Raw genomic sequence first — 14,331 nt, 5'->3', positions numbered from 1 at the left:
CGTGGTGGCTCACACCTGTAATCCCAGCACTTTGGGAGGCCGAGGCGGGTGGATCATGAGGTCAAGAGATCGAGACCATCCTAACCAACCAACATGGTGAAACTCCGTCTCTACTAAAAATATAAAAATTTGCTGGGCATAGTGGCGCATGCCTCTAGTCCCAGCTACTTGGGAGCAACAGAGCGAGACTTCGTGTCAAATAAATAAATAAATACATAAATAAATAAATAATACATCACAGAACTATAAGAAAAAGCTGAAAAAATGCCTGTGGGGATATTATGCTAAAAACACCAGCATTAATGTGGTGTTGTCCCAGGTTGTCTTAAACATCCTTTCACATTTCAACTCTCTAGAACCCCAGGATCATGAAGCAGAATTTCTCAAAGTTTGGCAGATTCCTAGTCTGATGAGATATTCTACCAAAACAAAGAAAACTGTTCTGTGATAAAGTCTGACCTAGAACTGCTGCCTGTCGCGTGCCCGCAGACTCACAATGCATATTAGCATAGTGAAAACACTGAGAATCCCCACAGTAAAGAAACGCCAGTCTTTATCTAAACATATTTAACGTAGGAATCCTTCCTGCTCCCCTCCCCACAATACCTATTTATATCTAGTTGACACATGGAGAAAATCTAGTATCATATCAGGTATAAGATATCTTTCTCTTCCATTGAAATGACTCCTTAGGACAAGAATAAATGTCACTTCTCAAGTTCAGGTTTTCACCCCATCTAAAAGATGGGCTTGAAGGTGTGGGGCTAAGCATGCTTAGTTACCTTGGGCAGGTGGTACCCAGCCAAAGTGGTATCAACTGTCACTTCCCTGGGAACGTTCAGGGGGACGATGTTGCCCATTCTCTGCACCTCATGGATGACGGCATTGGTGTAGGGCATGGACTCCCGGGCGGCTGTGCTCGGCTGCCGCCCCTGGCCGATCACTCTGTCAATCTCAGCTTGTACTTTTTCTGGTAAAGAGGGAAGGGTTCTATTATTTTTTAAGCTTTTATGCTTTATTATAAAGAGGTATGAGTGGTCTCCAAGATCTCATCTGTTGTATTTAAATTACTGACCAGGTTGCAAGAAATAAAATGGTTCTTAACTTTTTGAAAGGCTTATTCAGAAAACTACCAACTCTGTAAATCTCCTTGAGCCTGGTTAGGCTATGGGATGGAATGACCCGGATTAACATGGCTAAACTCTATCATATCAGACCCCAGCAGACTTGGTGTCTGGTAGAGACCCACTTTCTGGTATACAAATGGCACTTTCTCACTGTGTCCTTACATAGTAGAAGGAGTGAGGCAGCTCTCTGGAGTCTCTTTTATAACAGTATTACTCCCATTCCTGAAGGCTAATCACCTCCCAAAGGCCCCACCTCCTAATATCATCACACTGGGAATGAGCTTTCAACATACACATTAGGGCTGGGGTGGGCCCAAATATTCAACCCGTAGCAAATCTACAGACTCTAATTTCTCAGGTAGACACGTAAGAGTGGAAAGTGGGCCCTGAGGTAAGACCCATCGGATTGCAAACTTGCTCTACAACATTGATGCCTCAAGTTACTTACACTCTTTAAATCTCAGTTTCCTTATTTGATTAGAGAGGATAAATCTACCTTCATCTTAAGGATGTTTTGAGATTTACATGAACTGATGTTTTGAGATTTGTGTGACCAGATAGGACTGCTACCAGTTTCTTTCACTGGTTGAGTGCTCACCTACCCAGTGAGAGAAACTGTAGCAGTCTTATCTCTTTTCTCTTTTTCTAGAGTAATAGAGATTTTAGTTGGAGACCTGACTGCCCAGCTAAAGAATATATTTTCCAGGTCCTATTGTAACTGAGTGTGACCATATTACTAAATTCTGGCTAATAGAAAGTAAGCAGAAGTGATGTTTAATCCTTGGAACAAGTTCTTAAAGAAATGATATGCGTTTCCTTTCCCCTTTCGCTTCCTACTGGTGGAAAGCCTATTGGTAAGCTATCTTACAGAGTGCTAACAAGAGCATCATTCTAATCACAACAGAGCAACAAGTTGGAAGGAGTTGGGAACCCTAATGACTTTGCAAAGCCTAGTTTGGATATTTTTTTTTTTTTTACCTGAAAGTGAAATAAATTATAATTTTTGAAAAACATTTTATTTGGGGGTAAAATACCCATAACATAAAATTTACTATGTTGGCATTTTTAAATGAACAGTTCAGTAGTATTAAATATATTCACATTGTCGAGCAATCACTCTCCAGAACTTTTTCATCTTGCAGAACTAAAGCTCTATATCCCCTCCCTCAGCCTCTGGCCACCACCATTCTACTTTGTGTCTCTAGGCATTTCACTATTCTTGAAGTGGAATCATACAGTGCTTGTGTGTTGGTTACTAACCGTTTTAACTGAGCATGACCCTGGATGCATATACCTAAATACACACATATAAAATATACACATTATGCAGATACAGATGAAAAAATAAAGTGCTGTAAACAAACTTACCTTAGTACATGGGAAGCACTGTGATCTTTTCTATTTCTATCTTAAGAATAAAAGTTGGTCTTGATCCACTAAATTGATTTTATGACTCATTAATAAATGGTTACCCACAATTGGAAAAACTGTATTGTTAAGCGTGCCCATCCCCCATATGTTCAAACTGTTCTGGAAGCTGGAGGAAGAAAAATGATGTGAACATCATTCTTGAGTGGACTATAGTCTGTGGGGAAGCTATAGAAATAATACATGATAAGCCTAGTAATAAAGGCACATTACATCATCTCTGGAGGGAGAAAATGTTAATAATTTCCTAGAGGAGTGCAGAAACATCTTAGAGAGGTAGTATTTGAACAGATTCTTCAAGAAGAGCTAGGAGTTTACTATGTAGGAAAACTGGGCAAATAGAGGGAAAAGCATATATCACGACATAGAGCCATAAATACAGACTACAAAGAAAATGACATGTCACTTATTGAGGCCACCATGGAGGGTAGGTGGGGCCAAGGCTAGACATGCAGAAGGCATATCGGAGGGTGACATATACCAGACTAAGGTGTTTGAACATTATTCAGGAGGAAATGGGAAGGCATCACTTAAAAGAAGGGAAAGACACAACTAGACTTTCACATCAGAAAGTAACTGTTTCCTGGAACTATCTCAATGTCTATTGACTTCATTGATTTCCCTCTTGCCTCTGAGCTTCTTGAGGACAGGGATTCTCTCTCGCGTTTGTATTACCTGGGCCCATCACAGTTCAGACAGAAAATGTGAAGAATGTGCAGTTTCCAAGACCTCATCACTCATGACTGTTCTGCCTCTTTTCTTTTTTCTTTTTTTTTTTTTCTTTTTGAGGCGGAGTCTCGCTCTGTTGCCCGGACTGGAGTGCAGTGGCCAGATCTCAGCTCACTGCAAGCTCCACCTCCTGGGTTTACTCCATTCTCCTGCCTCAGCCTCCCGAGTAGCTGGGACTACAGGCGCCCGCCACCTCGCCCGGCTAGTTTTTGTATTTTTAGTAGAGACGGGGTTTCACCGTGTTAGCCAGGATGGTCTCGATCTCCTGACCTCGTGATCCGCCCGTCTCGGCCTCCCAAAGTGCTGGGATTACAGGCTTGAGCCACCGCGCCTGGCCTATTCTGCCTCTTTTCATCCTACATTGAGATCTTCTGGCTCTGACTGCAGGCAGCACATCCCAGGAGGCACTATTCTGTCCTGGTCCAGGCTCACTCACTGTCATGCTCACCTTGGATTTCTGGGTAGAGGGCCATATAAAGCAGAGCCCATCGCAGAGTCGTAGAAGTTGTCTCAGTTCCAGCAAAGAAGAGGTCCAGAGTGCAGCAGATGAGGTTTTCTTCACGGAAACTTGAAGTAGAATTGCCTGTGTGCTAGAAAAGACAATGTTTAATGTTATTTATTGGTTTATTCAGAGGATTCCTGATTGCTGTAACACACAGGGGCTTCATCCTAGGAGGAAATTTGGAAGAAAAGGTCCCCAAAAGACACAATTTTCCCTTGGCCTCTTCAGAAGGCAGACTTTTATTACAGCAATATCATTAGTACTGTCCTTCCCCAAGTGCTGGACACCTTTGGATGGATGAAAATCAAGACAATTGTTTTCTTTTGCCTGTAATTTGGGGGAAGCTTTTAGTACAGTGAAAGGAGAATGGGATGTGAATAAGATAGATTTGGCTTCCAATATTAACCACTTCAATTAACAGCTGTATGACCTAGGGCAAGTCACTTAACCTCTGTTCTTCAGTTTCCTGTTTTATACACTGGAAATAGGAGTGCACACCCCTTAAGAGGGCATTATGATTTATATGAATGCAAGGACGCATAGCAAATACTCGACAAATGTTTGTACTGATAACAGAAAAGACAAATGGAATTCCTCTTATGAACAACAATTCTCGTATCTCCTCATTCATCTTTTCCTTTCCAATTTGAACCTCACTGATTCTAACAAGCATTCTTCATGATACTGTCATCTTTAACATCAGCTTCTGGAAACTTCAATTTGTCCAATGTTGCTCTTGATGTTAATGGTCCCTTCCTTACCTGCACAACATATAGCGAGTCTCCTCCTCTGAGGAGAAAACAATACTTCTATAAATGTCATGTCAATAAGGTTAAATAAGAGGGAAAGAAATCCACCATTCTTTCCAATCCAGAAGGAGGACCCAATTCCTGATGTGTAAAGATGACAGTATTGACACAGAGATACATGTTAACCAGAGGGGTAACTGTGTTAAAGGTCATGCATCCATTTTGGTTTCCTCTTTACTTCTGGCTTGTAATGTTGGAAAGTGAAAGGTACAAGACAGAAGGGAAGGCAAAAGCTCAACTCAGGCCTTAATAAAGTTGGCCTTTAAACTCTGGTATCCAACTCAGCTTTACTTGTGTTCTCTATGGGGGCTGAGAAAAGGGTATAGCTTATTGGGTCCAGGCCCAACTAATGATAGAACAGAGCTTTGAGGATTAACTGCTATGTTCCCCCTTTGTGTATACCTCCATATAACAGTAGAGAGTAGGGGATGGGGGATGAAAGGGCAGTATTTGGGCATTCACAGGACCTCAAACCAAATGCCATTAACCCCCATCTTTATCTGTAATTGCATCATCAATCCTGCATTAATGTTACCCTACATTTTCTGAAATATTGCCCTTATTTTTACTCCTGTAGCAGGCTGAATAATGACCCACAAAGATGCCCATCTACAGCCTAATGTCTGGAATCTAGGGACGTTACTTTATAGGGAAAAAGGAACTTTGTAGATGTGGTTAAGGATTTTGAGATGGGCAGATTATCCTGGAACATCCCAGTGGGCCAGTGTTATCATAATAGTCTTTACTAGAGGGAAATAAGAGGGTCAAAGTCAGAGAAAGGATGTCAGGATTGAAGCAGATACCAGAGAGAAGAGAAGATGCTGTGCTTCTGGCTTTGAAGATGAAGGAGGTGGCCACAGGCAAAGGGATATAGGCAGCTCCTAGAAGCTGGGAAAGTAATAGAAACAGATTCTCCTCCAGCACCTCCAAAGAGAGCTAGCCTAGCCAAAACCTTACCTGTAACTCAGTGAAGCTGATTTCATACTTTTGACATCTAAAACTGTGAGAGAATGAATCTGTGCTATTTTAGGCACCAGGTTTGTGATCCTTTGTTACAGCAGCAGCTGGAAACTAATACACCCCTATTTGTACTGTAAGAAGAAAATACAAAATGACTTTGGTTTCCTCACCTTTGACATTTCTTTGAGGTAAGCATCAATAAAGTCTCTTGTTTCTGCAGGATTCCAATCCTTCCTGTGTTTTTCAATCATATGAGAAACAAACAATTTCAGTTTTTCCCAGTTGCTGAAAAGAGTTTGGTGGGGTCCAGGCAGGAATTTCATTAGCCATGGAAAGACATTGTAGAGCTAATTGAGAAAAGCAAAACAATCATGCAGATAACATGGTGCCTTTTTTTCACTTTTTAAGACAACAGAAACCATCTTCTCTTTCTATCACTTTTATTTGCTCACACTTAAATCTTGGTTATCCTTGACCCCTCTTTTCTCTCTCACCCCTCTGGTGAAACAGTTCAGCTCTCTGTCAAAAATATATCCAGCCTCAGACCACTTGTCACCACTCCAACAGCTTGCCACCAAAAACATACTTATGAGACATCTGGGGACATCTGAGCACTGGCTGAGTGTTTGAAGGCATTAAATAACTATTCATATTTTTCAGGCACGATGGTATTTTATTTTTGTTAAAATGGATCTTTTTAGAAATATATGCTGAAATATTTATGTATCAAATAATTGAGGTCTATAATTTCCTCCAAAATAATTCAGGGACAGTGGGAACGTGGTAGTAGGGCACAGATGCAGACACAGTGAAAATGGCCATGTGTTGATAATTGTTAGAGCTCATTGAGGAGTACACAGTGATTCATGATTGTATTCTTTTATGTACATTTGTAATTTTCAAAAATAGAGTCTTTTTTTAAACAAAGGAAATTTTAAAAAATTTTGATAATGGCAGACTGTATAATTCAAGGGCACTCTTTCTACTGAGAACACCAAGAAAAGATACATGTGTATGCATTTAAACACACATATATACAAACCAAGATAGTGAGGAAGTTTCCAGGATAAGACTTAGGGGAAGAAGAAAGCCCAGGGTATGAATTCAATACTTGGGGTCAACTTCTTCCACTGCCCCCCAGCTCCCAGAAATGTCTTCCAAATTCAGAAAAGCGACTGAGGAACCAAGAAACTGAGCAGAGTTTTTGACAAAGACTCAAAGGCTTAGATGGACAAAAATTGGGGTGCAGGGCCCACCAAGGGAGGAGTGAGTTTGAACCCCAAACAGCTACATTCTATGGAATTAGAAGATTGATGATATGAAGTGCTGATGGGCAGACAAATAATGCAATGAGCTTGGCAATCTTTAAACATCTTTTATTTCCAGATACATATATAAAAAATGAGTGGATGTAACCACAAGAACACTTGTACAAGAATGTTCATGGCAGACTTTTTCATAGCATCCAAAACTTGGAAACAACTTAAATGTCCGTCAGTACAGAACAGATTGACAAAAAGTGGCACATTCATACAATGAAATACTAATCTGCACTAAAAAAGAGCAACCAACACAGATGAATCTCAAAGCAACTTGTTGAGGAAGAAAGCGGATACAGAAGAGAATCTTTGAGGGAGGAGGGAAATGGACGAGTTGGGGAAGGACACAGTGAGGAGAGATTCAAGGGCAATGGCAATATTGTTGTTCTTTTTAAAAAGAACAACAGGTGGATAGGCGTATGTCATATAACATGTTGTACCTTACATGCATGTTAGAAATGGTTTTTGCATATAAATATTTCATATTATTTAAAAAACTAAAGTCAACAGACTGATTTCAAATAAGTTTGTGTTGAAATCAGTTTTGAAATGTTATATTTTAGCTTCAAAAACCCACAAAAAACTAAAAGGAAAAACCCATATGTGTCTGACATTGTCCCCAATTTGCTGAACCAAGATATGCCTTACCTGGCATGTTTTTGAAGCCTCCAAGTATGTGACTTCATCCAATAACTTCAGCAGCTCCTGAAACTGACTATCCTGGTACTCAAAGCGTTCTCCAAAGGTGATGGAGCAGATGATATTGGAAACTGCATTGTTTATCTTGAAATGAGGGTCAAAAGGCTGTCCTGAAGGTGGAGGAAGGGCAAGATGGATCCTTCTGATAGATTTGTCTCCATTTCCTACTGAGAATCTACTCTATATGGCATAAGACATACCTAGTGGAGAACCATATATGCGGCTCTGGCCACATGACCTTACACTGCGTCTGACATACAACTAGTATTCAGTCAACTCCAGAGAAGTCAAACTGTGGACCAAGGCTTAAATTCAGTAATGTGTTTAGTGCCTATCTTTGCGTATTTACTTCTAAAACTCTTTGAGGACGGAGTCGTGGTTAAGTTGTGCACTGTTCTATCTTCCATTCCTAGCACACTGCTGGGCATAGAACAAGCACTTACTCACTTAGTAAGTATCTGTTCAATGAACAAATGGGCCACGGACTCTCACATTTGTCTTATGCAATGCTCACCGTTCTCCTCTTTTATTGCTTCAGTGAGGTGTTGGGCCTCCTCCTGAATGCGTTCCTCTAAGCTCTTCTTTCCTAAACCAAAGTTCCTTAGTGCTGTCAGAGTGAACCTTCTTTGCTCCTTCCAGACCTGGCCACTTGACATAATCAATCCTGGGACAAAGAAAGTCAACATTACAGTATTCTGATTCCATAATGTGAATATCCAGCATATGATATGGGGATGTGTATCAGATGAAGGACAGGAGAAGATCATTAAGGCACTTGAAAACTGCCCAGGGAAATAATCCCAAAGCAATGGATATAATGGCTAATATTTACTGATTGCTTGCAATGTCAGGCACTTTAATATGTATTTTGTTGTGCATTATATAATTTAGTACTCATAGAAACTCTTTGGGATAGGTACAATTATTACCACTCCTCACCCACTTATTTTGCTCATGAAAAAACTGAGGAAAAAGGGATAAAGGATAAAATACACTTTACAAGGTCTCACAGTAAGTAAGCAACTAAACAGGTGTTCAATTTCAGGTCTGCCTGATTCCAAACCCCATGCTTTGATTATTAGTTACATAAGTAAAGTATTTGTTATGCTAAAAACTAGGAATGCACTAATGGATAAGACAATATCTGTACTCTTAAAGAGGCTAAGAAAGGCTTTATAGGAGAGGTCCTATCTAACCTGGACATGAAAAGATGACGTAAGGAATCAAGAGATCAAGGAGGAGTGAATGTTCCATGCAGAAAGAAGAGTACAAGCAAAGAAAAAAAATTTTAGTGAGCTTAACAGACCATCATTTGTTTTATAACACAGGTAATGCCACACGCCTTTCAATTTCAATTCCAGAGCACTCCTCAACACCTTTTAATATCTGACTATGGCCTTCTCACCCACTGAATTGGTCTGCCTTGTTGTCATATCCAGGGATACCTTTTGACCTCGTCTTACTTGCAGCTGCAGTAGACGCTTCTTTCTTGAAATACTGCCTTCCAGTGGTGCTCAGGATACCATTGTTTCCAGATTTTCTTCCTAATTCTCTGCCAGCAATTTCCTATGTCTTTTGCTGGTTCATATTCTATTAAATCTTGAAATGGTGGAGTTCTTCAGGGACTTCTTCATCTAAAACTTCTTTTTCTCACCCTATACTCTATTTCTGGGAAGTCTTATCAACTCCTAAAATTTTAAATAACATCTATTGATAGTGACCATCTATTTCTGTCCCTGAACTCCAGAATCTTATATACAACACTGCCTGCTTGACTTTGCTGACTTAAAGGCATTTTGAATTCAGCATATCCATGACTGAACTCACAATTTTCTCCATATGACTTTTCACCCATGCCCAACTAAACCAAATACCTTGTACTAACTGTTCCTTTTCTCCATCATCTACCTATCTGAGTGTCACCTCAACACCTCCTTCTCCCTGCACCTATGTCATCATGTCTTAAGAGGTGTACTTCCTGGATATCTCAAATTCCTGCTGCTACCTTGGTTATTTCCAAATTCCTGCTACCTTGCTCCTGTTATTTCCCTACTGCTCTTGGACCTCCCTAGCCTGAGCTACCACTGTCTGTAACCTAAAATGCTACAAAAGTCTCTTGCTCCTTTTCTTCTATTCTCTGAATAGCAGCCTAAATAAAAGCCAAAAATGTACAGTGTAAATATAGTTCCCTTCTCTACTTAAAGCCATTCAAGAGCTTCCATTAATGTTAGGATAAAAACTAATATCCTTAACAGGAACTTGCACGAACTATTCCTGGCCAAGCTCAGTAGTTTCATCTCCCTTTAATTATCTCCTTTTAATCCCCATCCTTGTCATGTTGGCCACCTTTCATTTCTTCAAGTTCCCTGTCCTTTTCACTCCAGGGACTTTTCATATTCTTTTCTGTCTGCCAGATTGTTTCACCAGTTTATTAAATGAATATTTGCTTACTTTTTCTGTATCCCAGGACTGCATTAATAAGTACATCCTGCACTCGACTTCATAACACTGTAGACTTCTAACTATTATAGTTAATTGATACTATTTTTTCTCTCTGCATAGGATATAAACTACATAGAATATGGATTTTATCTATTCTTCTCACTGTTACATCACTTATGCCTAGTACTGTGCTTCACAAGGCAGATAATACAGTAAATGGATATAGAATTAATTGAGGACCGATTTCAAAGAATTGAGAAGCAACTACAAGTGGTGCTTTGATAGAGTAATAGATTTGAGATTGTCATTTCAATTTTTAAATGTTTCAATATATTTAATGGTAATTTTAAGTGTTCATGCCAATCTGTTCTATCATAGACCAGAAGGCTCAAGATCCTCTGTGTGGTACAACCTTAATGAGAGAGAATAAGGAACTAGAGACAGGAAGAAGCAGCAGCAGAAGGAGGAAGATCCACATCGATTTCCTAAGGGGAGAGGGTTGGAAGAGGAAAATAGAGAGAACGCATTCCTCTGCTATAAATGGGTAATGTGGTTACTTCATTAGAAAAGCATCCACAGTAGGTTTGGGCAAGGCATGTGGCTTCTCCCAAATCCCAGTGAGGAATGATCTTATCGAATCTTCTGAGGGAGTGACTTCAATTAGGAAATGTGAGTACCCAGCTTCCTTTAGTGGCAGGAAGTTTACTGTGGGGCTGATTTCTAGGAGTGTTGTAAAATTATAGTCACCAAGGCGCCTTTAACAGACTATAGGACTATCAACATCAAACACTCACCTTTCATTGGCCAAGAAACTTACCATTTTTCTTAAAGGTACGTTCTCGCATAGGGGTCACGAGGCGGTTCCCAAAGTTTTGGTCCATGTGGATAAGGGCTTCTTTGATTAAGGGCAAGCCAGTAATAAGAACTGCAGATATATCACCAAGCTCCAAGCTAAAAAGGTTCCCATATTTCTTCACCAACTGAAAAATAGTTAAATAGTAACAGTTGAATATGCACATATCCATGTGTTCAGAGATGGCGGATGTGTGTAGCTGGAGGGGCTCATATTGAAAGGAGTGTGTGTGCGTGTGTATGTGTGTGTGTGAGAGAGAGTACATTGATCTCACAGGAATAACTTTATTTCCTTTTCTCCTCCTCTCAACAAGGCTCAGATTCAATTCACTTCAGAATGTGAATGTTGCTTTATAAAGTATCTATTTATGTATTCAACCAACATGAATTGAGTGAGCATCTATCATGTGTCCCTAGGGCAAAGGCATGAGGATAAAACTGTAATAAAATAAATAAGTTCTGGCCATGTGGAGTGGCTCATACCTATAATCCCAACACTTTGGGAGCCGAGGTAGGCAGATTGCTTGAGCCCAGAAGTTCGAGACCAGTCTGGGCAACATAGTGAGACCCTGTCTTTACAAAAAAATGAAAAATTAGCTGGGTATGGTTGTACACGCCTGTGGTCCCAGCTACTCAGGAGGTTAAGGTGGGAAGGTCACTTGAGCCTGAGAGGTTGAGCCTGCAGTGAGCCATGATCTTACCACTGCACTCCAACCTGGGTGACAGAGTGAAAACCTGCCTCAATATATAGACGTAGTAAACAAGATTTCTAAACCCAAGCATCCTAGAGTGTAGTGAACAGAGAGAATTCAGCACATCTGCATTCTCAACACTAATCATGTCTCAGCCACTTAAGAAGGCTGAGACTTCTTAAGACTGGACTTCTTAGTAAATCGTAACTATCTGCTTAATCAAATGAGAATGCCCCCTTCCTAGACTGGGCATAGAATATAGAAACATATGCTAGATAATAGAAGGTGTGCAGGGGCCAGGCATGGAGGAAAGCCCTCAAGCTCTGGAGTTAGGTGACAATCTGAGGTGTACAGTTCAATCGTTTTGGGCTCTTGGGGAAGTTGCTTTATTTTTTGAGCCTCAGCTCAGCTCCCCAGCTATAAAAGGGAGAAAATTATTCCTCCCTCTTAAGGTTCTGTGAGGAAGAATGAGAGCAGCAATGTGAAAGGCACTTTGTTTTCTGGTTCCAGGCGCACAGCCACCCGGCGAGTCTCCGCGGAATGAAAGAGCTCTGTGTGCAAAGGGCCGTGGATGCATTCTTATGGTGGCAAAGGGGACAATAACCCACTGGTGTGTGGGAAGAAGGCACTCATGGTCACAGGCAGCCATTGCTAAGCACCTTTCATATTTTATCTCATTAATCTCATAAGCACCCTACAGTAGTAATAATTTTTCTCCTCTTTCAAGAGGGAAAACCTGCATGACAAAGTTTAGTGGAAGTGACAGAGTGAAAGTAAGAATGAGTGAGAGTGAGAGAGTTGGGGTGGGAGAGAGAGAGAGAGAATGGGGGTGTGTATGTTCATGAATATGCACAAGTGTGCAAATATCTGCAAATACAGGTTGGAGGACAGTGTACAGTCCCGAATCAAAATCCTTCCTAATCTACCTGTTCAACAAAGGGTACCAGGTAGACCCTGCCTTTTGTCTGCCTGGGTTGTGTCTAGCTGCAGGCAGTGGTAACAATCCAAAGGACTTCATTTCCTTTAGGTGTTTGTGGCCTCTTCTCTACAATCCAGATGCTTTTGCACTTACGCTCCACCATGTTCCTCTCAGAGCCCTGTGCCCAACAGTCCCCATCAGAGCAAATAAAATGGGTTCAGTCTTATCCTACCACTTTGCTCCCACATTAAAGACCAAGCCTGAACTCAGTCCTTGTAGTCTTTTGGCCCAGAGTCCTCCATCAATCTTTATCTCCTACACAGCATTTCCTGTCTTGCTAGGAAAAGCAGAGCTGAGATTCAATCTCAAGTCAGTTTGCTCCTAAAGTAAGCATCTTTGCTTCTATGAAATGGTGGTAATGGAACCATACACATTAAGCATTTTTTTAATGTACACTTGCTGAATTCCTGGATGAACTTCTTAGGCCTGACAAGAAGGATTTCTGTAATAAAATAATTTAGAACATTAAATAAGGATGTTTTTGGAAGAGCTGAAAAATATCAGGTTAAGTTAAATGACTTCTAACTAGCAAAGTATACAGCCTAGAATCTCAGCTTGTATTTGGGAGGGATTCAGAACTCCATTACTATTTACTGAAATAAACTTCCTAAGAATTTTATCTCTACCAACTCTCTGCCATTGCATATTTCTGGTTAAACAGAACTAGATCAACAACTTGTATGATATTATCAACTGTTTAAAGACGGAGTAGGAGCCCTGGGATGAGGATGGCGATGTCTAACAATTCTTACATGCACCCTGTCAGTCATTTTATCCATTGCTTTAGAAAGATTAAATGACCCAGAGAGCTTCTGAGAAGATTTTGTAAGGCAGCCCACACTTTTCAATTGTATATCATTAAATGAGCCACGAATAAAAAAAAAAACCTCAACAGAATGAAACAAAAGGAGATAAAAATAAAATGCTTTGAAAGGCATTTTTTAAGGCTCTGTTAGAAATTGCTGACGCCCACACTATATTGTAAATTCTTATCTCTGTATACTATACTTCTGCACCGATGTTATGTTAAAGAATTACTTCATCCCTATGTGACCATCTCACTTCATAATCAAACGACCCCAAATCCCTCACTAATCTACCCCCGCCCTCACTAAACTTAATAGTAAATGCTGGTATATCCAGTGCATTGGCAGCATCACAGTACCAGAAATGAAACCCAAAGTGGGTTTTGCCAGGTTACTAGCGTTAGCCACCCCACTTCCTGCCCTTCAACCCCCACTCCACCCACGTTCCCGGAAAGTCCCTTGTGCTGCAGAACAGGGTTAGGGTGAGGACACGCCAGGCACCTTCTCCCGCTCCTACCGACTCAACCTCCAGGTGCAACTGGTCGAAGTTCACGAGGAAGAAGTTGCCAAAGAAGGGCAGGGGCCAGGGCCCCGGCGGGTAGTTCTTTGGACGCCGTCTTTTGAGAAAGTCAGCAACGAGCAGAAAGGCGACAGTGCCCAGCAGGAGAGTCCGAGGATGGACCACTGCCCAGAGGGCAGCCGCCAGAGAGCCCATCGCTGCGAGCATGTCTCAGACGTCCTCCTGCTCTTCTGCGGTCCAAGCAGGCGCCGGTCCCCTCAGCGCCTCCCCGCCCCGCCTCGCTCCCAGCCGCGCCCCGCCTCCCAGCTCCGCCCCTTCGCAGCACCCCGCGAAGATATCAGGCGCTGGATTCCCGGGAGGACACACACCAGTCTTACAAAAGACCAGGCTAGGAGCAGTTTCTTTTCTATTTAAGAAGCCCATGGGTTTACTGAGAGCATCACAGACATTTGAGCCTCTGTTCGGTT

The 14,331-nt window shown here is 41.3% G+C and overlaps 1 protein-coding gene across 1 annotated transcript in view; it reads right to left on the bottom strand.

Moving 5' to 3' along the window:
• LOC105511111 (cytochrome P450 2J2) overlaps nt 1-14,123 on the bottom strand; it is a 25,244-nt gene extending 11,121 nt beyond the window's left edge. Inside the window, exons 1-7 of the mRNA XM_011941196.1 lie at nt 13,862-14,123; nt 10,833-10,995; nt 8,088-8,237; nt 7,523-7,683; nt 5,726-5,902; nt 3,733-3,874; nt 783-970 (exon numbers count right to left, since the gene is read on the bottom strand). Of these exons, the coding sequence (XP_011796586.1) occupies nt 783-970; nt 3,733-3,874; nt 5,726-5,902; nt 7,523-7,683; nt 8,088-8,237; nt 10,833-10,995; nt 13,862-14,071 (1,191 nt within the window). The 5' untranslated portion in view covers nt 14,072-14,123. The remainder of the gene's footprint in view (nt 1-782; nt 971-3,732; nt 3,875-5,725; nt 5,903-7,522; nt 7,684-8,087; nt 8,238-10,832; nt 10,996-13,861) is intronic.
• Nucleotides 14,124-14,331: the final 208 nt, after the last annotated feature.

This window comes from Colobus angolensis, unplaced genomic scaffold (assembly GCF_000951035.1).
Source record: "Colobus angolensis palliatus isolate OR3802 unplaced genomic scaffold, Cang.pa_1.0 Scaffold102, whole genome shotgun sequence".
Classification (NCBI taxonomy): Eukaryota; Metazoa; Chordata; class Mammalia; order Primates; family Cercopithecidae; genus Colobus; species Colobus angolensis.
The sequence above is the reverse complement of the archived record's forward strand: the minus strand, read 5'-3'. Positions and strand labels throughout refer to the sequence as shown.